This window comes from Muntiacus reevesi, chromosome 1 (genome assembly GCF_963930625.1).
Source record: "Muntiacus reevesi chromosome 1, mMunRee1.1, whole genome shotgun sequence".
NCBI classification, from domain to species: domain Eukaryota; kingdom Metazoa; phylum Chordata; class Mammalia; order Artiodactyla; family Cervidae; genus Muntiacus; species Muntiacus reevesi.
Window position 1 is genome coordinate 55,031,796 of NC_089249.1, and position 26,577 is coordinate 55,058,372.

The following is a 26,577-nucleotide window of genomic DNA, read 5'->3' on the forward strand; positions in this document are numbered from 1 at the left end:
TTGTACTGTATGAAGTGCTAAAGATTTTTACTCTTAACCTCTGCCAAAAGTCAAATAAAAAGAGGAAAGAAATCTAGAACTGTTTATTACTCCAGTGTCTTCAGCCTTTTCTAATTATGCTCCCATAAGGTGGGGAAAACTCTCTCCCTGCCTCTCTCCCTGGGATATGTGTGTATGTATGCTACACACACACACACACACACACACACACACACACATGCACGCATGTGCACACAAACATTACTTAAGGTCATCGCTTCACACTATTTTTAGTCGTGGTGACAGAATTTCAATGTAATTCGAGAAAGCAAATATGCACACTGAATTCCTTATGTGTTTTTTTTTCCCTCCTCTCTTCTTACCTCTTCTAGGCAGTATTTGTGTGTTTCTGCAGAGTTTTGCACAGAGTCTGTTCCCATGCAGACCAATGAGGGAGAAGTATCGGAAGAAAGCAGTTCCAAGGTCAGTGAATTACTAAAGGTGCAAACGGTCTAAGCAGAAATTAAACAACAGGGACCGTGAGTGAGGAGAGTGGGTGTTGTGTTTTAGGTGAATTTAGACATCTGATTGATTTAAATTAGAACCTCACCTAAGATTGGAGGATTTTTTCCTTCTCAATATCCTCTTTTGTTACACTCCATGACAAATTTAAAGCAAATTTTACTGAGCTCATAGAAAAATTTATGATTCACTTGTAGACTACTAGCACTTATCTTTTAAGGTTTTATTATGCAAGTTGTATGTACTTATTTAAAAAATTAAAGCAAATCAGAAGTGTATAAAGTAAAAAGTAAAAAGCCTATCCCTTATTCCTGCTACACAGAGGTATCACTGATCATTTTGGGGCATTTTTAATTATAAATTTCAAAATTATATTTGGTTTGGTTTTTCAGGCAAAAGCTTAAATGAATACTTCATTGTCACCTGTGTAGAAGTAGTTATGTTTGTGTTGATACCTGTCTATATCTAGCTTCATGTCCTGAGTCTCCTTGGCTTTTCCTCTTCTTGGTCATATAGAACCCTCAGTATCACCTTCATGTCCCTTTTTCTCCTGTCAAAATCATTTCTAATCCTTGCTGGGAGCACTGAGGGTATCCCACACTGTGTCCTGAACAGTTCCCCACACCTGTCGGGCTGTCCGCCCTGAGCCCTCCAGAGAGATGTCCTTTGCTGTTGCCGCTGCTGCTTATAGTCTCTTGGGAAGGTTTATTCTTTCTCTACATCCATGGGGTGGCAAAGGGTCAGACGCCACTGAGCAACTGAACAACAACAAATCCTTTCACCAGAGCAAAAGTGAAGAGGGATCAGATGTCACCAGGAAACTCCAAAACATCATGCTAATTGGAAGAAGCCTGGCACAAAAGGTCACATATGATTCCATTTATATGTAATATGTAGAATAGATAATTACATAGAACACAGGCTGGTGGTTGCCAGAGATTGGTTGGGGGAAGCGGAATGAGGAATGACTACTTACTGGGTACATCAGTTTGTGCCCTGAACCCCAGAGCTCCTTGTGAAAGATGCACTTTAGCTTCTTTCTGAATCTCCCCTCATTACAGTCCATGTGTTAGGTAGAAGGACAGGTGTCATCCTCTCCCCTTGTTTGTTTTTCCCCCCATATCACCAGATACCTTCCTTCTTTCTGCCAAAGCAGAATCCAGTAGACTTTTATCAGACTCATCTAGATCACAGCATCCCTGGTAGTTCAGATGGAAAAGAATCTGCCTGTAATGCAGGAGACATTGGAAAGATCCCCTGGAGAAGGGAATGGCAACCCACTCCAGTATTCTTGCCTGGAGAAGCCCATGGACAGAGGAGCCTGGTCCATGGGGTTGCAAAGAGTCGGACACAACTGAGCACTTTCATCTAGTTCCCAACATGTTCACTTTCATCTAGATCCTAAACCTGGTTTAAGGAGAGTCAGAATAAGTGAGATATGCACACACTCTAGGAATGTCCCCCAAACACTCACACACCAAGACATGTATACCCAGGTCACCAAAAATACACAGACCCCAGGATTTCTACAGTACACACTGACCCATCCCCAAGACCCTAATTAATTAATTTATAATAAACCACAGTGTTAATGAAGACTGGGTTCTTGGATCCTCTGACTAGTACATTCTCTTCCTGGAAAGCTAGGTTGAAATTGGAAGATTGCTTGGCAAGCATATAACTAGATTGACATAGAATGCTTAGTTGTACCAGAGACTCAGTTTCCACCTTCTTTCTGGGGGAGGAAGGAGGACTGCATTTCTTGATTTTTCAATTATTGAATATTTTATCAGTTCAGAATCAATTAGGCTAAAGAGTAAAAGAATCTCTTTTGGGGGGGACTTCCTCAGTGGCCCAGTGGCTAAGACTGCACACTCCCAATGCAGGGGGCTGAGGTTCAATCCCTGGTCAGGGAACTAGACCCCACATGCTGCAACTAAGAGTTCGCATGCCGCAGCTAAAGGTCCTGTGTGTCACAACTAAGACCTGGCACAGACAAATAGATAACATTTTTTTAAAAAAGGAATATTCTTTCTCTACCTGCAATAAGTAGATGCTTCTGTTATTAAAATTAAATTATAACTTTGTTTTCATCAGTCTTCATTTACATTACATTTTATGACTTTTTTCTTATGCTTCTCTTTGTTTAAAATCTTATAATATTTGTAATGATTTGATGTTAATGCAGGAATTTATTATAGTACTATAGTAACATAATTTGTGGTTTTCTGTTAATAGAAATAAGTTAGGAAAGGTAAATGGTGTTGAGAAAAAGTGGGGACTTTTCTACAAAACAATGACTTTGAATTAAATCATTTACTTAAATAATTCTTGAGCATACGTTATTAGCGGATATACAACAATAGACAAAAAAGACATGGTTCTTACTCTCAAGGTGGTTACATTTTAGTGGGAGAAACAAACATAAATAAAGATAATGATTGTGAATTATGATCAATACTGTGAGGAACGTAAAATAATGCAGTATAGGGTGACTGGAAGGACAAGCTTAGGTTAGTCAAGCAAGTCTTCTCTGAACGTGTGGCATTTCAGCTGAACAGTAAAGACGGGGGGAGCCAACTGTGTGAAGAGCTAGAAGAACAGTATACCAGACAAAAGAAACCATCTCAGAAGCCCTTGGCCTCTTCCAAGAACTGTCAGAAATCCCGTGCCACTGAGCGGTGATAGGAAGTCATGAGGGAGGCCAAAACCTTGCAAGAACTTGACAGTCCTGGCATAGGATGTGGATTCTGTCATGTGGGAAGAATTTCTATCAACTGCGAAGCCACTGAAGGCTGTTAAGTTTGGGAGTAATGTGATATGATTCCATTAAAAAATATATACTTATTATTTATTTGGCTGTACCGGGTCTTAGTTGGAATGTGTGGGCTCTGTAATTTCAGCATGTAAACTCTTGGTTGCAGCAGGAGGGCTCTCGTTCCCTGACCAGGGATCGAACCCGGGCCCTCTGCATTGAATGTGCAGGCTTGGCCACTGGACCACCAGGAAAGTCCCTATGATTTCATTTTTTAAAAATCACTCTGGCTTCTATATGAAGAATGGATTGGACTGAAGCAGGGGTGGGAGCAAGAAAGCCAGTGAGAAAGAAGACAGTCCCAGTCAGTCACTTGGGTGAGAAAGAAAGTGGATTAGCATACTGCCCTGAAGTGGAGGAAGACAGCCTGGAGGTATACTGGAGGTAAAGCTGATGTGATGTGAGGATGACCTGAAATACTTCTGCTTCCTAGAAACCAAGAGATATATTTCAGGGAAAAAGGTAGAATCAGTGCTGTCAGATGCTACTGAGAAGCCAAGGAGGTTGGTAATTGAGAAAATGTATCTAGATTTATTTTTTGAAGAATTAATTAAAGAAAAGGTACACAAAATTTTCTGGAGAGGTGGAGGTGTTCTGTGTCCAAAAGGAGTGTGGATTACACAGGTGTATATCCATTTGTCAAAATTATACTTCTAGAATTTGCAATTCAAATAAAAAGTACAACTTTTCAGGTACACTTTACCTGTGAAAACTGTAAAATAATAATAATTGAATAGGGATGGAGAATGGATGGAAGTATGGATGAAATAAGAATGACAGAATGTTCACAGCTATTGAAGCTTGGTGATAGATACATAAGGATTCATTTGTATTTACTTTGTATGTGCTTGACACTTTCCATAATAATGCTTTTAAAAGAAATTTATTAGTGGTCTTCAAGAGGAAGAGGATGAAAAACCAGTTTTATGGGTTAAAAGGAAATGAAATGATAAAAACATAAAGAGTGGTGGTTATAGTCTACTATCCATTTGTGAAATTTAGAAGTAAATGAAGAGCTAAGAGCACCGAGTAGTGTGTGTGCTGTGTGCTCAGTCATGTCCAACTCCTTATGACCCCATGGACTGTAATCCACCAGTCTTCTTGGTCCATGGGATTCTCCAAGCAAGAATAGTGGAGTGGATTGCCATCTCCTGCTCCAGGGGATCTTTCTGACTCAGGGTCAAACCTGAGTATCCTACATCTCCTGCATTTGCAGGCAGATTATTTACCATTGAACCACCTAGTTCCCTGACCAGAAGGAGGTATTAGTTCAAGTGAAAGATCTTTTTTAAGTTTAAAAAAAATTGTATTTATTTATTTGGCTGTGTCGGTCTTAGTTGCAGCATGCAGGATCCTTGTTACATCATGCAGGATCTTTCATTGTGGTGCATGGATTCTCTAGTTGTGGAACTTGGACTCCAGAGCCCCTGGGTATAGTTGCCCCACAGCCTGTGGGACCTTAGTTGCCTGACCAGGGATAGAACCATATCTCCTTCATTGTAAGACAAATTCTTAACCACTGTACCACCAGGAAAGTCCTGTGAAAGATTTTTTTTAAATGGAGGAGGCCCAGTCATGTTTGTATAAAGAGCGAAGAAATGAGTGGAGGAAAGCGCCAAGTGTGTTTATGAAAGAGGTTCACCAGGCTTGTGAGTTTGAAGGAGCCTGGGATCAGTGAGGCTGGCCCCTGCTGCTGTGGTGGTACCTGGGCTCAGGCCAGAACCCTGCTCTTCTGACTCTTGTCTGGTGTCTGATATTTGGAGGAGGAAAGAAAGAAAGTGGGGTCCAGCTTTTCTTAATGTTCCCTCTGAAAAAGAAGTCATTGTTAAATTGAAGAGTTTAGCATGCATGATTGAAATGACGAGTTTAGATTTCCTTTTAAGGAGAACAGTTTTGGAATGGCATTGGTAGAGAAGGTGCTAAGAATAACTAATAAGTGAATGAAAGGGTCAGTGCAGTTTTTAAAAATACCCATGTACGTATTGTACTGACAGAAATCAGGTATGCCTTATGACAGAGGACGTCTTCTTGGAGAATTTTTATGTTCCTTTCAAAGAAATGTTCCCTGAAATAGTGCAGTATCTTCCATGGGCTTTTTTTTTTTTTTTTTTTTTTTTGAGAGATGTTTAAATTCAGAGTTGGGATTATATATTCTTGAGAGTTAGGAGGTGTACACTTCAGTCTGTTGTGTTTAGAAGACTCTGTGTCTCTGCTAGAAAGATAAAAAGCAGAGGATGGCTTCTAGAAGTTGGCTCTTGGGACTTTGCTGGTGGTCCAGTGGCTAGGACGCTGTGCCCTCAATGCATGGGGCTCAGCTTCGATCCCTGGTCAGGGAACTAGATCCTACATTCCACAACTGAGTATCCATGCTGCAATTTAAAGATCTTGCACGCCACAACTGAAGATGTCACATGCCACAGTGAAGATCAAAGACCCCATGTGCCACAACTAAGACCTGGTACAGCCAAATAAATAAGTAAATACTAAAATTCATTGATCTGTACACTGTCTGCACTTAAGGTTTGTATATTTTTCTGTTAGTAAATTATGTTCAATAAGGACAAAAAACAATTTAGGAATTTCTGTCCTTCTCTTTAGTTGACTAAACTCATTTTGAATATCGATTCTGTTATGCAGAATATTGGGGGTTTCCCTGGTGGCTCAGAGGATAAAGCGTCTGCCTGCAATGCGGGAGACCCGGGTTCAATCCCTGGGTTGGGAAGATCCCCTGGAGAAGGAAATGGCAACCCACTCCAGTATTCTTGCCTGGAGAATCCCATGGACAGAGGAGACTGGCAGGCTACAGTCCATGGGGTCACAAAGAGTCAGACAGGACTGAGCAACTTCACTTTCACTTCTTTCTTATGCAGAATATTAGCTGTCCTTCTCAGCTTTCTATTTCAAGAAATATATATATTTCCTTTTTAAACCACTTACGGTACCTGGAATGGAGTGGGTGGTTGGAAAGGTGTAACATAAAGTGGATGGAATTTAGCAATTGATGTGAGAGAAAAGGAAAAGGAGAAACCTAGAGTAATATCAGGGTTTCAAGCAAAATGACTGGAAGGATGGGGATGCCCTTGCCAAATAGGAAACATAAGAAAGAAAACAATTTTGGGAGGGAATGAGATTAATTCTGTATTGAACATACAAAGTTTGAGAGGCCGGCAAACTGTAAGCCAGGTGAAAATGCAGGACTGGAGGCAGGATATGTGGGGACTGGAAATACAGGATTGGGAATCACTCAAATTTAATAGTTGAGGGACTTTACTGGTGGTACAGTGGATAGGAATCCACCTGCCAACGCAAGGGACACAGGTTTGATCCGTAGTTGAGGAAGATTCCACATATTGTGGCGCAACTAAGTCCATGTGCCACAACTGCTGAGCCCGAGTGCTGCAACTGCTGAAACCTTTGTGCCTAGAGCGCACGCTCCACGACAAGAGAAGCCACCGCAGTAAGCCCACACACGGCAGCTAGAGAGTAGCCCCCGCTCTGCACAGCCAGAGAAAGCCCATGCGCAGCAATAAAGCCCAGTGCAACCAAAAATAAAACTGATTAATTTTTAAAAATCTACTAGTTGCAACTGTGAGATTAGATGAGATTGCTGTGAAGAATGTGAAGAGAGAGGTCCAAGGACAGAAGCTGGAGAAATAAACATTTAGAGAGTAGAAGAAGGAGAAGCAAAGCTTAGCAGATTAGAGAGTCAGCAAGTTTATGATGAATAAGACATTGGTTTATGATGGTTTATGATGAATAAGATTCAAAGTCTGCCTCAAGGAGTTTGTATTCTTGGAGACAACAAAACACATAAATAGGTAATCCCTTCAGATAATGACGTGCATTATGCTAGAGAGTGGCTGAGTGTGGGAGCTCTTTCAGTTGGGTGGTCAGGATTCATCCATCACTTCAAAGATGTGGCACTTGAGCTGATGCCTAAATGATGTGGAGGAAGGTTTCATGTACAGTATGAGAGAAGAACTTTGTAAGTCAAGAAGAAATTCAGAGGCAAGATAGGCAAGATGGAGTATCAGAAACAGGATTTACCCTCCCACTAGAAATAACAACTTTACAAATACACAAATGTGTTTGAAACAACAGTTTTTCAAGACACTGAACATCAGATAGTGAAGGACAGTGATCAGTGAGAAATGGAAAACAAGATGAGTCCTCTGACTCCCTCTGCGTCCTGGCTTGAGAGAGCCTCCGGGCCACAGTGCAGGAAATGGGGAGCCCAGGCGAAGCCCAGTGGACCCTCTCAGTTGAGGAAACACTGCTGAGAGTCTGGGGAGACTGAGGCAGCCGAAGTTTGTAGGACAGAATATTGGAGAGGAGAGAGCTGCTAAGAGAGAGAAGTCTGGAGATTTGTGGAGGGTTCCCCTGAGTATTCAGCAGAGTGCTTTTTGGCACATGTACGTGACTGGTCAAGGCTGAGGCAGGAAGGGGTGCCTACCCCGGAGGATTGGAAGTAACAGTGTCTAGCACTCAAACACTGTAATGGTGCCTGTTTCTTCATAATTCATGGATCATTGTCAGCGTACTCAGCAGTAGTACTAGTAGAGTTCTCACCTCAGGAGTAGGGAATAATTAGCCCTACCTAATTATGAAGTCTGACTTCACAATCCTAAAAGCAGAACCTGAAAGGAACAAAACTATTTCAAAGTAATTTAGCTGCATCTCAGAATGACGCTCAAAAATATTTATAAGAATTCAAAAGTATTCAGGATCCAGCAAAAATTCTGTGTCTGTTATTCAAAGCAGAAATTTTTCAGGCATGTAAAAACCAGAAAATACAACATAGTGAAGAGAAAAATCAATTGAAACCAAATCATAGTTGGCCAAGATGTTAGAATTAGCAAACAAGGATATTAAAACACTTATTATAACTGTTTCAGATGTTCAAAAGGTCAAGCAGAGACATGGAAAATATATATTTTTAAAAGTCCCAAATCAAATTTCTAGAATTGAAAACTATAATGTTTGAGATGAAAAATATACTGGATGGAATTGTGGCAGATTAGATACTGTAGAATAAAAGATTAGTTAATTTTGGGAATGTAAATTGGCACAACCACCATGGAGAACAGTGTGAAGGTTCCTTAAGAAAACTAAAAGCAAAAAAGAAAAAGAAAACTAAAAGCAGAGTTACCATATAATCCAGCAGTCCCACTCCTGAGCATTTACTTGAAGAAAACCATAATTTGAAAAGATACATGCCCTCCAATGTTCACTGCAGCATTATTTACAATAGCTAGAACATGAAAGCAACCTAAATATCCAGTGGCAGAGGAATGGATAAAGAAGATGTGGTACACATATGCAATGGAATATCACTCAGTCACAAAAAAGAACAAAATAATGCCATTTGTAGCAACTTGGATGGACCTAGAAATTATCATACTGAGTGAAGTAAGTCAGGAGGAGAAAGGACAATATATTGTATGATATTGCTTGTAAGTGGAATCTAAAAAATGGTACAAATGAAGCTATTTACAAAATAGAAATAGAGTCACAGATGTATAAAATAATCTTACGGTCAGCAAGGGGAAAGGGAGGGAGGGGTAAACTGGGAGATTGGGACTGACATATATACCCTACTTTGAAACAGGCAACTAATAAGGACCTGCCGTAGAGCACAGGGACCTCTTCTACTCAGCACTCTGTAGTGACCTATATGGAGAAGGGATCCAAAAAATGGTGGATATATGTATAACTGATTCATTTTGCTGTAGAGCAGACACTAACACACCATTGTAAATCAATTATATTCTAAAAAAACAAAACGTGGCGTTAAAAAAAAAAAAAAAGAATTAACAGTAGAAACGATCCACCATGAAACACCAAGAGAAAAAGAGCAAAAATCCAAAAAGTGAAAAGAGTTATGGACAACTCAGTCACCCTAATGTCCCTGTAATTGGAGTCTCTAAAGAAGGCACATGCTGTTCTGTGCTTAGCTGCTCAGTCGTGTCCAACTCTTTGTGACCCCACGGACTGTAGCCCACCGGGCTCCTCTGTCCATGGGATTCTCCAGGCAAGAATACTGGAGTTGGTTGCCATGACCTCCTCCAGGGGATCTTACCAACCCAGGGATCGAACCCAGGTCTCCCACATTGCAGGTGGATTCTTTATAGTCTGAGCCACCAGGGAAGCCCAAAGAAGTCAAGGTGGGGCAGAAAAAAAATAGCTAAGAAATAATGACCTCAAGTTTTCCAAATTTGATAAAAATTATAGACCCATAAATCCGAAAAGCTCAATGTGCTTGAAGCACAAGAAATGAAGAAAACCGCATCAAAGCCCATCCTTAAACAAATTACTCAAAGCCAGTGGTCAAGAAAACCTTAAAACCAGAGGAAAGAAGACACACTACTAACAGAGGAACGAAGGGTTTCTCATTGGAAGTGATGCAAGCAAGGAGACGGTGGAGCAGCATCTTGGAAGCACCGAGAGAGAAATGTTAGCCTTGAATTCTATAACCAGTGAAAATTTCTGTCAAAATTGAAGGCTAAATAAACAGTTTTAGACATACTAATAGAAAAACTGAAATAATTTATCTGTATCTTATCTTACTATAAGTAATATTAAGGGAAGAAAGAAAATGATGCCAGGTGGAAGTATTAATCTACACAAAGAAATGAAGAGCTCAGAAAATGAAAACTACACAGGTTAAACATGTCAGGCTTTTTTTCATGTTACTCACATATCTTTAAAAGAGGATTGATTGAACAACAGTAATACAGATGCACTGTGGGTTTATAACATTTGTATCTGTGAATTGTTCAATAAGAGTGGCATAAAGACCTAAAGAGGGAAAATGGTAGAATACTGTTATAAGGTTCCTATGTGTGAATTAGTATAACTTCACTTGAAGCAAAGAGAATACAGTTGACCCTTGAATAATGCAGGGATTAGGGTCACTGACCCTGTGGGCAGTCGAAAACTCAAATATAACTTACAGTCAGCTGTCCCTGTACTCGGTTCTCATATCTGGGGCTCTTCCACACCCTCTGATTCAACGACCTGGAGGTTGTGTGAGAGTGCAGTATTTACTGTTGAAAAAAAAATTCACATATAAGTAGACTTGCACAGTTGAAGCCCATGTTGTTCAACGGTCAGCTGTACTTCTCAACTCATTCTGTGAGGCCAGCATTGCTCTGATAACAAAACTAGCCAAAAACATTGCAAGAAAAGAAAACTACAGATCAGTATCTCTCATGAACATAAATGCAAAAATTCTAAGCCTAATTTTAGCATATTGAATCTAATGATCTGTAAAAGGATCATATGTGAACAAGCAGGGTTTACCCAGGATGGTAGGGTTGGTTTAACATTCAAAAATCAATGTAAAAAAAAAAATCAATCTAATCCACCATATTAACAAAGTGAAAAAGAAAAATCATATGATCAAGAGATGCAGACAACGCATTTGACAGACATCACATCTATTCCTGATGAAAACTCTCAGCAAAATAATAGAAACTATTCAACTTGATAGAGGACTTTTATGAAAATTCAACAGTTGACATTGAGCTCAATGTTGAAAGACTGAATGCTTTACTCCTATAGTGAACAACAAAAACAACAAAAAAGAAAAGGATGTCTGCTACTATGTTTCTCTTCAACGCTGTACTGGAATTTCTAGCCAGGGCAAAAAGGCAAAGAAGAGAGAGGAGAGAGAAGTGAGAGGAGAGGAGGGGAGGGAGCCAAAATAGTACATACTGTGTGATTCAATGCATATAAACTCTGGAAAATGCAAACTAACTTATGCTGACAGAAAGCACATTAGTGGCAGCCTGGGGAGGGAGAGCATGAGGGAAGGATTAAAATTGGGACAAGATGGGGGACTTCCCATCATGCAAGAATTCTCTGTGCAATGCAAGGAACTCAGGGGTGATCCCTGGTTGGATCAATACCAGCTCAATAAATGAAAGAAAGACCATACTTAGTGGTTTGCATGTTTAGAAAGCTGTGACAAATCTAGACAGTGTATTAAAAAGCAGAGATATCACTTTGCTTACAAAGGTCCCAAAGCTATGGTTTTTCCACTAGTCATGTATGGATGTGAGAGTTGGACCATAAAGAAGGCTGAGTGCAGAAGAACCGCAGCTTTCAAATTGTGGTGTTGGAGAAGACTCTTGAGAATCCCTTGGACAGCAAGGAGATCAAACCAGTCAATCCGAAAGGAAATCAACCCAGAATATTCATTGAAAGGACTGATGTGAAGTTCCAGTACTTTGGCCACTTTATGCAAAGAGCCAAATCTTTGGAAAAGACCCTGATGCTAGGAAAGATTGAAGGCAGGAGAAGGGGTCAGCAGAGGATGATATGGTTAGATAGGATCACCGACTGAATGGTCACGAATTTGAGCAAACTCCAGGAGACAGTGAAGGATGGAGGAGCCTTACTACAGTCCATGAGCTCACAAAGAGTCAGACACAACTTAATGACTGAACAACAACAACAAATTTTTAGAAAGCTGAGGAAAAAGGATCCTGAATGTTTCCAAAGGAGAAACAGGTCGTATCCAAAACATTAGGATTTATAATATTATTGAATTTCTATATAGCAGCTCTGGGGTGCTAGAAGACAATGGAGCATGGCCTTCAAATTTTTGGAAGAAAGGTTTACTGACTTGAACTTCTGTTTCTGATTGTGTGTGTGGATAAAAATATTCTATATGTTAAATATATGGATAAAATTAGGACATTTCAGTCATTCAAAATGTCAAAAAATTCACTTCCTGTATACCTCTTACTAGGAAATGATTGGAGTCTGTGCTTAAAGGAATGACCATAAAAGAGGAGGACAAAGGGTCTAGGAAACATGCTCCAGCGAAGGGGAGAGAGTGAGGAGTCCTGGAGATGAAGGGAGAGAGTCATCCTTGGCAGAGTGTCAGCTACTTGGTCTAGGGAGCAAACAGTCTCAGCTGGCACAGGAGAAAACCCCCAAGGGATGTATTCAAGATTGCAGTGAAATTGACAGGTTACCTAAAGTGTTTGAACTTACTAAGAGGAGACTCACCACTCTGTTAGAGGGTTTGCGAGTGAATTAGTGAAAACACATAATAAATACCAAGTTAAAAACAATTGATAGAAAGTATAAGAGGAAGTAGTAATTTTTAGTTCCAGGGAAAAGAAAAAAATAGCCAAGAAAGGAAATATAACTATTCCTTATGATTCAGCTGTATATGTTATTTACTGGGTAATAGCACTGTTAGACCTGAATATTGATTTGAACAAAAATTGTGACTTATATTGGGAGGATGGGAGAAGGGAGGTACATTTGTGTTGTGGGGTGGCAGCAGAAGAGCATGTTCAGTGGTGAGAACATGGAAGTAATGGGGTGTGGTTTATTCTTTTAAGAATTTGGATAGTAAAGGGAAGGGGGAAAATAGGATATCTGGAGAGGTTATAAGGCCAAAAATAATTTTTTCAGAATGAAGAGATTGGGCTTTCCTGGTGGCTCAGTGGTAAAGAAGCCACCTGCCAGTGCAGGAGACACGGGTTCGATCCCTAATCTGGGGAGACCCCACATGCCAAGGAGCAGCTAAGCCAGTGTGACACATCTACTGAGCCTGTGCCCTCAAGTCCAGGAATCACAGCTACGGAGCCATCTGCCACATCTGCTGACACCTGTGTGCCCTGGAGCCTGTGCTCCATAGCAAGAGAATCCCCGCAATGAAGCCCACGTGCCTCAACTGGAGAGGAGCCTCTGCTTGCTGCAACTGGAGAAAAAGCCCACAAAAAAAGCCCACACAGCAATGAAGACCCAGCAGAGCCACAAATAAATACATAAATAAAATTATAGATGGAAGAGATTATGAAATATTTGTAGGTTGAGGAGATGGATTTACTAGAAAGGGAGAAAGAAGGGTTCCTCAGATAATAAGATCCCAGAGGAGGCAGTATGGTGTAGGTCCTGAGTTTAGCAACAAGTGGTGAGGTTAGCCTTGCAGAGCAGTCAAGGGAGGAAATGGGTGAAAATCCAGAGGTTTATGGTATAATTACCAGAGAAAAAATGAGGGACTTTTGGGACTTTGTGTTGGATAGCCTTGCAAGATTGTCATCTTCAGAAAGGATGGTCTTAGGGAGAATGCCTAGTGGATGGATTTGACGTCTTTAAGGAGAGTAGAAAAGGTACAGGATAGATGAGTGACCGATGTGGTACAGTAGGTCAGTCATTCAGCCCAGTCCTGGCACCTAAAAGGCACTGGGAAGTTTTGTTGAAAGAACGAATGATGGACCAGAAGGCCTGTGTTAGAGTCTGGGATGAATCCACTGACAGAAGTTACATTGTTTCCCTCCTGGGCTCAACAGCAGGGGGGAGCAGGTGAGCCAAGGATCACAGCTGCTTGCTATGCCTTTCAGAGCTACTGGGAAGGAGCACAGGGAAAGGGAGGAAGAGGAAGTGCCGGGAGATAGCAGAAAATGCTTCCTAAAACAGTAACTTTGCAACCAGGCTTTGAAGGTTAAGTGGAAGTTCACCAGAAAGACAGGATGAGGACAGGCTGTCCAGGCAGAGGTGCTGAATGTCAGCACTGAGTGAAGTTAATTGGTGTAGTTTGTAAAGGAACCAGTTTTGTAGCTTTCTCCAGCTCTGTGCTCCAGAAGCGGAAGAGGAGAAGGGGGAGGGTTTGGCAAGACAGGGATGTCCTAAGGACAAGTCAGTGGTGAGCGGATTTAGGACATCGCGGAGAAAAGTCGCCGAGATGCCTGTCGGCTAAAGCTCTGAACAGAGGGTGAGGGAAGAGGAAACCCACAGAGCTAGATGGGACAGTGAAGACTCCTTACAGACTCAAGTGGAGGGAAGGCATGGAAGAGGCGCTTGTGGTCAGAGGCAGATCTCAGAGTTCATGGACCTCAGTGTAGAGAGGCCCAGATGGATGGCAAGACCCAGCCTCGGGTCCTGCCCACCTCCTCGTTGAAGCAGGGAGATGAAGCTGCCTAGGATGGGTCTAGAGTATCTGATGCTTGTAGACTGAGTTTAGTGCCCTTCCTTCCTTAAGTTGTTTCATTGCATTCTCTGGCTATTTCCTAATTAACTAGTTTGTCTTTCCCACCAATCTGCAAGTTTCAAGTGGGTGGGGCAAAGACTGTCTTCTTCACCACAGCACCTAACGTGTAATATGTACCCAGCAAATGCTGGTTAAATGAATGGAAGTGGGAGAAAGGTGAGGATATGGTGTAAGTTTTCTTTTTTTGTTTTGTTTTTTATTTATTTTTAACTGGGGCACAATTTCTCTACGATGTTGTGTTGGTTTCTGTCATACATCATCATGAATCAGCCATAAGTATACGTATGTCCCCTCTCTCTCGAGTCTCCTTTCTACCTCCCACCCCATCCCACCCCTCTAGGTTGTCACAGAGCACAGTTTGAGCTCCCTGCATCATATAGCAAATATCCACTGCCTATCTAATTTCACATATGGTAATGTATATGTTTCAATGCTACTCTCTCAGTTTGTCCCACCCTCTCCTTCTCCATGGTGTAAATTTTATGAATGAAAATATTTAAGCTTCTGAAGATGAGATCAAGGGGGAGGAGTGGTGGAGATCATCAAACTAAATCCAAAAGTGTTCAAGACATTTGTAGAAAAGAAAGATGGGAAGAGACAATAAAGAAATAAAGAGATGGAAGAGAATAAAGGAGGAAATGGTCTTGAGAAAAACAGATGAATTGGCAGTAAGGAGCAGTGATCTTTCTGCTTTTTGTTGCCTTCTGAGATGCTGGACAGTGAGAAAAGGTAAAAACCCTGGTGAAGGAGATAGTGTCTTCTGGGGAAAAGCATTTTAATTGGTACTTAAAGGAATGAGCAGGAATGTGCAGTGCATGTGAGGCAGAAGACCGGGATTTCTAGGCAAGAAGAGACATTCTGTGGAAAGGCACAAAGGACTGAGAAGGTGATGTGTGCTCCACCAGGGGTGAGGAGTGGGTGAGGGAGGCAGGGGCGATAAAAAAGATCACTTAGTCAAATGAACTGAACTTTTAGTTCATCACCTCAAGAGAGGTGATGAGAGCGAAAAATTTCAAGGAGACTGATGTGATCTTGTTTGCACTTTACAATTTGCATTTGATGGAAGTGATTTGTAGGATGGATTGAAATGAGATGGGACCCAAAGCACAAAGACTAGTGAGAAGGCTTTTGTAGTGAGATTTAGAGAAGCTGTCTTTACCTGTGGCAGTTAAAGGGGATAAAGAAGGGGTAATGAGTATGACAGCTGTGTAAAAGATAGAAGCCACTGTACTTAGTGATTAATAAGGAAGTTAAGGGGTTAAGGAGGGAAGGTGGAGAGCTTGTAACTCGATTATAAGTTTCCTGTTTGAGGATCTTGGTGAATGATAGTACCATTTACAGACATAGGGGATATAAAAAAGAGGAAATCTAAGGACAAAGATGGTGTTTCATTTTGGACCTATTGGACCATCCAAGTGGAGACTAATATGCAAAATATGGGGACTTCCCTGGTGACTCAGATGGTACAAAGAATCTGCCTGCAGTGCAGAAGACATGGGTTCAGTCTCGGGGTCAGGAAGATCCTTTGGAGAAGGGAATCACAACCCACTCCAGTATTCTTGCCTGGAGAGTTCCAGGGACTGAGGAGCCCAGTAGGCTACAATCCCTGGGGTCGCAAAGAGTCAGACACGACCGAGCAGCTTTCACTCACTTTATGGGGGCTGCAGTTAAAGATTTGAAAGTCATTATAGGGGAGCTTGTTGAAACTGTGGGCTTTTTGATTATTACTTCTTGTCATTATTGTGGTTATTAAAAACTGGTTATAGATAAGCAGAGGCCAAGTCCACAATGTAGAGGTCTTTAATTGGAGAGGATTTTTAGAGATGAAAGATCGAGAGAATTTCATAGCATATAGAAAATAGTCATTCTTTGAGAAAATTATTCCAAGGAACTTTAAAGAATTTGTCATCTGTTTTTCCTAATTGAAGCATAACATTTATTTGTAAAGTTCAGAAAATGCACAGTTCATTGATTTTTTTTTTGTTCATGTATGTGTACTTTCTTGTAACCAAGACCTAGACAAAGATCATCTCTACTTCCCCATAAAGTTCCCTTTGAGACATTGTAACCATGTTTTTTTCTTCTAGAGGTTTAGATCACTGTGTAAATTTAGAATGGGAGAATCCTGTCTCTCCTTGGCAAAACCTGGTAGGCTGCAGGATCAGGAAGTCCACAGAGAAGAATAAAAGTCGAAACCTGGTTTGAATTTTGCAGTATTCATCTTTTATTATTCTTGCTTACAATTCCTCCAGTTTCTCCTTTTAATGGAAAGGAGATTTTTCCGTTAAAAATTTCAATTTTTCTGTTCTTTTTGAAACTTAGCCTCTTAATACTATTCCATCTTCTCCAGTATTTCTTGAAATGAAGACTGCAGAGGGAGGGTTGCAGAGCTGGAAAGCCTTTCGTTTTATTTGGGTTTCATTATGGTGTGTATCTGTATTACTGTTGTCTGTCTTCCAGATTACTAGTTTCTGTTAAAAGAAATAGCACACCAAACTCTACTTAATATGATGCTCTGGATGGGAAGGGGGCCCAATAAGGAGGGGGGTGTAAGTATGCATACGGCTGGTTCACTTTGCTGCTCAGTAGAAACTAACATGTTGTAAAGCAACTGTGCTCCAATAAAAATTAATTAACCTTGATTGCTGGGAAAGATTGAGGGCAGGAGGAGAAGGGGGGGACAGAGAATGAGATGGTTGGATGGCATCACCGACTCAATAGACTTGAGTTTGAGCAAGCTCCAGGAGATGGTGAAGGACAGGGAAGCCCTGCATGCTGCCGTCCATGGGGTCGCAAAGAGTTGGACACGACTGAGCAACAACAACAGCAAAAGAGAAATGGGCAGTAGTTTTCTAAGTAGGGAATAATCCTTGAATACATCCGTTTAGATCTCTCTCCTTGAATACTTTTGTTTGACTAGTTTTCTAAGTAGGGAATAATCCTTGAATACATCCGTTTAGATCTCTCTCCTTGAATACTTTTGTTTGACTTTTTAAAAATTATGCCTTTTGGGAACGTTTTCATAGGACTAATCGTCTCAGTTTGTGGAGGTAGCTCTGTCTTTGCCACTTATTTTCCTTTATTGAGCAATAAACCATCTGGAATAATAGAATGCTTTGTTTCTTCTTTTGAAAATTGTATTCAGAAATAAACCATACTTATGAAAGAGAAAAGAAAGACACACAGTTAAAAGAATAATTATAAAACAAGCACCCATATACCTACTACATAGGCCAAGAAACAGAATCTGTATTCCAGAAACCATGTGCTCCTTCCTGACTGAATCCCCCTGACTCCCTAAGATACTAATTAACCTAAAGTTTGTAATAGTTATTCCCTTTTCTTTATAGTTTTATGAACTATAAATATACATATGTGTCTTTGTATATACATATGTGTGATTTTAAAATTTATATATTTGAATTTATGTTAATAGATTTATACTGGATTTGTATTCTTCTGTGACTTGCTTCTTTCACCTAGTATTGTGTTTTTGTAACTCATCCAGGTTGAGGTGTGTTGCTGTAGTTCATTCATTTTCTTGTAGTATTATATTCTATTGTCTTAGAACACCATTGCCTATTTGTCTACTTTTAGTGTTGATGAATGTTTATTTTTTTCCTGTTAAAAATAGTGCTACTATAAATATTTTTGTATATGCACAAAAGTTTCTCTAGGGTATATATCTAGAAGTGCAGCCACTGGTTTGTATGGTAGTACATAATCAAGTGTAGTAGATAATGGCAGACTACTTAAAAATAGTGGTACCAATTTACCCTCCCACTGGAATGAATTGGTTGCTATTGCTCTGCTCCCTTGTCAACACTTGGTATTGCCTGACTTTTAAACTTTAGCCAACCTGATGGTGGTGAAATGGTATCTCTTTATGGTTTTAATTTGCATTTTCCTGATCGACAGGAGACTGAACATCTTTTCATTTATTTAGGGACATGTATACATCCTCTTCAGTGAAATTCATACTCGGTTATTTTGTAGAGTTTTCTGGGAGGTTGTCTTTTTCTTACTGTTTCATAGCATTTTTTTTTATCATATTCTGGATGCTGACCTTTGTCACAGTTATGAATTGCAAATCGACATGCTTCCTCTTTTATTCTGTAAATCTGGTCACCCAAGGAGAGATGCCCTATAGAAACATGGAGCGGGAAAACCATTGACTGGGGCCTCTGTCCTAGTTAGGCATGTAGTGGAATGCCACGTGGTTCTGTAAGCACAGGCCCTGCACTTGGAAGTGACTGCGTCTTGGTTCCTGACTGCTGCTGACCTGTGGTGCTTGACTTTGCAGGTGGAACAGGAGGATTTTGTAATGGAAGGGCATGGCAAGACTCCACCTCCTGGTGAAGAAAGCAAACAGTGAGTCACAGTTTATTTAAAAAGGGTCTTATTACAGATCTTCAGAAGCACTTTGGTTAAACATGCTGAGAGCATGTTTGCAAGGGATGTATATGTTGGGTACATTGTGAAACTCCTCCCCAGTTGCTTTGGTGGCTGTCAGTGCATTGCTTCTATTTATAGACAGACTAACTGGAGGGGCAAGAAAGTTGGCTCTGTAGTTTTTCACACTTGGCTAATTAAAATTTATGGTACACTTTAGCAAAGGCTTTAAGGCTTAGGATGTTTCAAACTGAACTGACTCAGTCTGGTTGATTTCCAAAGATAGTGTAAAATGGTATATCCTTTTCTTAGCAATGTCTTTATGAAGTGAACTGAATTAGTAGACTGTTTCCCTGCATTCCAAGTGTGAATTTATTTGAATAGTACTTCCTGAAATTCTATTCCATTTAGTTATTTATACTTCTGATCTTTGTTGAAATAACAAATTGTTTCCCCAGAGGAACAGGAATTATAAATAATATGACTTGGCCAACATTCTAAATAATTCAGGATCTCTCCTCTAACTTCTTAAGGAGTGACAAGTTCTAAATCTGAAATTGAGAGTCCTCTGGGTAGCTTTCTGGTGGCAGTGAGTAGATTTTTTCTTCCCTCTGTCACAGAACTTGAAAAATTATGTTACAGAGCAGACTGGTGTTTCATATGCCCTTTTAAAGGAAAAACAGTTAAGACTGGCTTCAAGTACTGACATAACTACCATTTTTTTGTTCAGACTGTAGTCTTCTAAGTTAATGGGACAGTGACTTGTGGAATTTACTGAAAATCTGTAGAGAGAAACTCTTTTTTCTCATCTTTTTTTTTCCCCTCAAAAATAAGTTTTGGTCCGTCCTGTGAAAATTTTGTCTCCGAAACCCTTAGGAGTGAATTATGCAGAATATGCTATGCTACCATGAGGCTAGGTTCATTAAAGGAGAGTGTTTGTCTTGTATTTGTTGTGAATGGAAACCAGGATATTTTCACAGCTGGTTTAATTTGCTAACCAGGCAGTTTTAAAAATAGCTTACAATATAAACCCTAACTTTGCTGTATTCTCTCAAATGCACTTATATTCTGCATGGGTGGATGGAATCAATTCATCTTTAGCAAATTAGAAAGCCTAACATCTAGTCCCAGTAGAATTACAGGAACACTTCAGATGCCCTGCCCGCTATTCACTCTCCACTGCTACACTCAGGTCAAAGGTGTTATAATAGAAAAATCCTCGCTCCATTTGACAAGGGTTTTCTGTGCATGAGAACTTTGCTTAGATGCTGCCTGTGTTTTTTCCACCCTTTACAGTGTCTCCACTTCAGATACTGGAATGGATAACTTGCCTGTGATAATGCACCTTGAAACAGAAGTTAGGATTTGAATTGAATCTTTCTGACTTTAAAGTGTTTTATAATATCTCTTGAACTCAAATTCTTTGCCAACGTCGGGAACTATGTTCCTGAAAAGTATTGTGGCCAGCAAAACTGCAGTTGTTAAGATCAAAGTCTCATGGATAAGAGTGAGTTGGGGGAAACAATGAAAATGGCAGAAAGCCTATTTTTAAAACACAGGTGAAGTTTCTGTTCTCTGAAGGGCATCCATTTCCCAAACAAACCAGTCTTTATCTTTAAAAACCTACTCCAGTAACCCCTATCCTGAATCAGCTCCTTTAGGTATTCAGGAAACATTGCTGGGGCAGATTCTCCCACAAGTTTTACATTATACAAACTCTTACTTCTTTTAGAGAGCTTCATATGGCTCCAGCAGACCTGAAACGTCGTGGGTTGTATACTTACCATTCTCCGTTGATAGTTTTGTTTTCACAAGTCTCTGCCTTTTCACAGATCAATCTTGGTTAATTTTGTTTTGTGAGTTTTTGTTTTTGTTTTCTGGGCTTGGTCAGCTATCATATATTGAAATGATAAAGCAGAAATGAATATTCTTGCTGGGTCTTCCTCCCATACACCTCCCTACTTCTTTTGTGGGAGTTGGGAGCAAAACTGCTGTGTTCTTTTTGTTTGAGGCAACAGAAATAAACGGATTGAAAAATTTTATTTTTTGTGTCTCAGAACTGCAGTTAGCAAAGGATCATTGCAGTTCATTGTAGGAACTGAACACTACATTCTGGATGCTGTGAGTAACACATTGCTGAATGACTTATGAAATTCCCATCTTCTTTTTTTTAATTATAAAAGTAATATTTGGTCATCATAAAACATTCAAACAATAAGTGTGAATTTAGAATTATTCGCTTCTTCTACCCTCCTACTCTTCCTCATCTTCTGAAACTTTTTCTGTGTATTTAGAAAAACAACTAAACAGATTTTTTTCCTAACATTCTTTGAGACTTACTTTTTTCCTTAGACATCTTTTGCAATCTATTTCATTCCTTTAAACATCTGCAGAAGTACATTCTTTTATACCATAATCATTCTCTAATAAATATTTTGGTGACTTTCACTTCTTTGATTATTGCAAATATTAATACTTTTTTTAAACATCCTTATTCTTATATCTTTATACACAAATGTATTTATGTAGAATAAATTTCTAGATATGAAGCTGTTTGGCTCATGGGCTGTGTTTTTTTACAAGGAGGTAGCTGCTATCAATTTACTGTTCAAAAGAACTCTACCAATGTTCATTTCCATCTGCAGTGAAAGAGAGTATCCATTCCTCCACACCATTAATGACAGTAAAATTATTTATCTCAGAATTTTTGCCACTATAATATTTTATGGCTTTAATTTGTACTTTTATTCTTACTAATAAGATGGAATATCTTGTTAGTCTCTTGGCCGTTGATTTTTATATCTTGTACCACCTGTTTACATATGATTCCCACTTTTCTTTTGGAATGTTTGTTTTGATAGTTTTGTAGTAACCTTTCCTTTACAAAGTGTAGATATTAACCTTTGCCTTTTAAGATGTTTAAATATTTTCTCCCAGGCCTTATTGTTTAGCATTGGAGTATCTTTCATACTAATAAGCCATTTAAATTTTTATGTAGTAAAATCAGCCTTTATGGTTTCTGTGTTTCATGCTTGTCTAGAGAAACCCTCCTACTCTAACATGATAAAATGTCTTGAGTTTTTCTACTGTATTTTCACATTTAGACCTTTAACTGAACTGGTACTCATTTTTCTATATGGTGAGAGGCAGAGAGCTAACTTAATTTTTTTCTAAATGGGTTTTCCAAATGGCTGCCATTCATTGGTATTAGCATGTAGAGATTGCCTGTTTCACGTATGGAGGCAGGTGGAGCACAAGGATTATATAACTCGCAGGTCACAGAGTAAATTCTAGTAAGGATTAGATTAGGTCTCAAATTATTTGTTAGCTGATCTGTGCCACTTTCCTTCTTCATCTAACATTTTTACTATAGGTTCTGGAAGTCTTCAAAAAATTTTACTTCTGTGATGTTTATTTCAATGGTATAAGTTCTGTCAACATACAGTGTAAGGTAGCTAAGCATGTAGAAAGCGTTCTTGAAAAAATAATTGACTTCTGATATTGAAAATGTTTGTGCTAAATTGTTAACATTTGGATTAGTTGTGCTGATTGCTGGTGTACATGTGAATAAGATTTAGCGGCCTATACAACTTTAAACATTTGTTTATTTATATAGTCTGAGTATATTTACTTTTTAATGAGGTTTCTTTACTATTAATGTATCTATAATCATTTTTCTGAGTATATTCACATATGAGCCATTGGAGAAAATCAGACAAACCGAGTTTATTGCCACATAATATCGATCACGTGACATGTTTAACACTGTGTTAAATATAAAACTAGATAGCATATTAAAAAGCAGAGACATTACTTTGCCTACAAAGGTCCGTCTAGTCAAGGCTATGGTTTTTCCAATAGTCATGTATGGATGTGAGAGTTGGACTATAAAGAAAGCTGAGCACAGAAGAATTGATGCTTTTGAACTGTGGTGTTGGAGAAGACTCTTGAGAGTCCCTTGGTCTGCAAGGAGATCCAACCAGTCCATCCTGGTGTTCATTGGAAGGACTGATGTTGAAGCTGAAACTCCAATACTTTGGCCACCTGATTCGAAGAGCTGACTCATTTGAAAATATCCTGATGCTGGGAAAGATTTAGGGCAGGAGGAGAAGAGGACGACAGAAGATGAGATGGTTGGATGGCATCACCAACACAATGGACTTGGGTTTGAGTGGATTCTGGGAGTTGGTGATGGACAGGGAGGTCTGGCGTGCTGCGGTTCATGGGGTCGCAAAGAGTCGGACATGACTGAGCAACTGAACTGAACTGTTATTGTTTTATTTAATCATTGCACTCAAAAGCAATTAGGCCATTTGTTGGTATTAGGAAAGCATTCCTTTAAATAAGAGAAAGGACTCTGAACAGAAAAATTTCACCCTTTCATGAAAACGTGAGACCAGATTCTCAATCATCTGTATACTGCTTAATCACGAACACGAGCAAGAATTAGAGTTAAGTAAATTAAACCAAACTGCCTTGCTACAAAAGAAATGAAAGCTCAGGTTGCCCTTGGCTCCAAAGTCCTTGTTTTCACACTGCAGTGTTTTGAGTGAAAGTGAAAAAGTGTTAAAGTTGCTCTGCTGCTGCTGCTAAGGCACTTCAGTCGTGTCCGACTCTGTGACCCCATAGACGGCTCCGCCGTCCCTGGGATTCTCCAGGCAAGAACACTGGAGTGGGTTGCCATTTCCTTCTCCAATGCATAAAAGTGAAAGTGAAGTCGCTCAGTCGTGTCCGACTCGTTGCGACCCGATGGACTGCAGCCCACCAGTCTCCTCTATCCATGGGATTTTCCAGGCAAGAGTACTGGAGTGGGGTGCCATTGCCTTCTCTGGTTAAAGTTGCTCAGTCATGTCCAATTCTTTGCTACTCCACAAACTGCAGCACACCAGGCCTCTCTGTCCCTCACCATCTCATGAAGTTTGCTCAAGTTCATGTCCATTGCATCTGTGATGCCATCCAGGTTTCTCATCCTCTGACGCTCTCTTCTTCTTCCCTCAATCTTTCCCAGCATCAGGTACATTTCCAGTGAGTAAGCTGTTTGCATCAGGTGACCAAGATATTGGAGCTTCAGCTTCAGCATCAGTCCTTCCAACGAGTATTCAGGGTTGATTTCCCTTAAGATTGACTGGTTTGATCTTCTTGCTGTCCAAGGGACTCTCAGGAGTCATCTCCAGCACCATAGTTCAAAGGCATCAATTCTTTGGTGCTCTGCCTTTTTTATGGTCTGGCTGTCACAATTATATGTGACCACTGGGAAGACCATAGCCTTGACTATACGGACCTTTGTCGGCAGAGTAATTTCTCTGTTTACAACATACTGTCTAGGTTGTTATAGCTTTCCTGCCAAGAGGCAATCGTCTTCTGATTTAATGGCTGCAGTCACCATTTGCAGTGATTTTAGAGCCCAAGAAGAGGAAATCTGTCACTACTTCCACCTTTTCCCCTTCTATTTGCCATGAAGTAATGGGGCCAGATGCCATGGTCTTAGATTTTTTAATACTTAGTTTTAAGCTGGTTCTTCACTCTCCTCCTTCACCCTCAAGAGGCTCTAGTTCATCTTCACTTTCAGCCTTTAGAGTGGTATCATCCATATATCTGAGGTTTTTGATGTTTCTCCCACCTATCTTGATTCCAGCTTGAAACTTATTCTGCCTGGCGTTTTTCATGATGTGCTCAGCATATACGTTAAACGAACAGGGTGACAGCAGACAGTCCTCTTGTACTCCTTTCTCAATCTTGAACCAATAAGTTGTTCTATACAGTGTTCTAACTGTTGCTGCTTGATCCACATACATGTTTCTCAGGAGTCAGGTAAGATGGTCTGGTATCCCCATCTCTTTAAGAACTTTCCACAGTTTATTTTGATCCACAGAGTCAAAGGCTTTAATGTAGTCAATGAAACGGAGGTAGATGTTTTCTGAAATTCCCTAGCTTTCTCTGTGATCCAGCAAATATTGGCAATTTGATCTCTGGTTCGTCTTCCTTTTTTAAACTGAGCTTGGACATATGGAAGTTCTTTGTTCGCATGATGCTAAAGCCTAGCATGCAAAATTTTATGCATGACCTTGCTAGCGTGGGAGATGAGTGCAATTGTGCAACAGTTAGCACATTCTTTAGTACTACCCTTCTTGGGAATTAGGATGAGGATTGACCTTTTTCAGTCCTGTGGTCACTGCTGAGTCTTCCATATTTGTGGACATATTGAGTGCAACACTTTGATGGCATCATCCTTTAAGGTTTTGAATAGTTCTACTGGAATTCCATCACATCCTCTAGCTTTATTAACAGCAGTGCTTCCTAAGGCCCATTTGACTTTGCTGTCCAGAATGTCTGGTTCTGGTGACTGACCACACCATCATAGTAATCTTGTTCATGAAAATCTTTTTTGTATAGTTCTTCTGTGTATTCTTTCCATCTCTTACTGATCTCTTCAGTGTCTACTAGGTCTCTACTATTTCTGTCCTATATTGTGCCCACCTTTGGGCGAAGTGTTCCCTTGATATCTCCAATTTTCCTGAAAAGATCTCTAGTCTTTCCCCTTCTGTTGTTTTCTTCTCGTTTTAGGCCCTGTTCATTGAAGAAGGCCTCCTTACCTGTCTCTGTGCTGTTCTTTGGAACTCTGCATTTAATTGGATATAACTTTCCCTTTCTCTTGCTTTTTGCTTTCTCTTCTTTCTTTAGCTATTTGTAAAGCCTCCTCAGATGACCACTTTACCGTCTTGCTTTTCTTTTTCTTTGGGATGGTTTTGTTTGCTGCCTCCTGTACAATATTACAGACCTCTGTCCATAGTTCTTCAGGTACACTGTCTTCTAGATCTAATCCCTTGAATCTGTTCACTACCTCCACTGCATATTCATAGGGGATTTAAGTCATACCTGGCTGGCCTACTGGTTTTCCCCGATTTCTTTAGTTTTAAGCCTGAATTTTGCTATGAGAAGCTGATGATCTGAGCCACAGTCAGCTCCAAGTCTTGTTTTTGCTGACTTTACAGCTTCTCTATCTTTTGACTACAAAAGTGAAAGTAAAAATCACTCAGTCAGATAATTTGGTATTGGCCATTTGGTGATGTCCATGTGTAAAGTCATCTCTTGTGTTGTTGAAAAAGGGTATTGCTATGATCAGTGCATTCTTTTGGCAGAATTCAGTTAGCCTTTGCCCATCTTCATTTTGTTATTCAAAGCCAAACTTGCCTGCTACTCCAGGTATTGCTTGACTTCCTACTTTTGCGTTAAAATCCCCAGTGATGAATAGAACATCTTTTTTTGGTGTTAGTTCTAGTTGGTCTTTTAGGTCTTCATAGAACTGATCAGCTTCTTCAGCATCGGTGGTAGGGACATAGACTTGGATTACTGTGATGTTGAATGGCTTGCCTTGGAAATGAACTGAGATCATTCTGTCGTTTGCATTTTGGACTCTTTTTGTTTATTGTAAGGGCTACTCCATTTTTTCTATGGGATTCTTGCCCACAGTAGTTGGTACAATGATCACCTGAATTAAATTCGCCCATTCTGGTCCATTTAATCAGTCCATTTCTGGTTCACTGATTCCTAAGATGTCAATGTTTATTCTTATCATCTCCTGCTTGACATGTCCAATTTACCTTGATTCATGGACCTAACATTCCAGGTTCCTATGCAATACTGCTCTTTGCAGCATTGGATTTTACTTTCATCACCAGACACATCCACAACTGAGTGTCGTTTACACTTTGGCCTAGACGCTTCATTCTTTCTGGGGCTATTAATAGTTATCCTCCACTCTTCCCCAGTAGCATATTGGACACCTTCAGACCTGGGGGACTCCTCTTTCAGTGTCATATCTTTTTGTCCTTTTATACAGTTCATGAGGTTCTCATGG

The 26,577-nt window shown here is 40.0% G+C and overlaps 1 protein-coding gene across 4 annotated transcripts in view; it reads left to right on the forward strand.

Moving 5' to 3' along the window:
- Positions 1–26,577, forward strand: part of TNRC6B (trinucleotide repeat containing adaptor 6B) — a 239,505-nt gene that overhangs the window by 73,165 nt on the left and 139,763 nt on the right. For 3 of the 4 annotated variants that reach the window (XM_065944358.1, XM_065944391.1, XM_065944366.1), the window contains exons 3-4: positions 372–462; positions 18,631–18,698. In XM_065944358.1, the coding sequence (XP_065800430.1) occupies positions 418–462; positions 18,631–18,698 (113 nt within the window). In that variant the 5' untranslated portion in view covers positions 372–417. Of the gene's footprint in view, positions 1–371; positions 463–14,323; positions 14,484–18,630; positions 18,699–26,577 lie in introns of those variants that run through there. The other variant, XM_065944375.1, reaches the window with a different exon arrangement.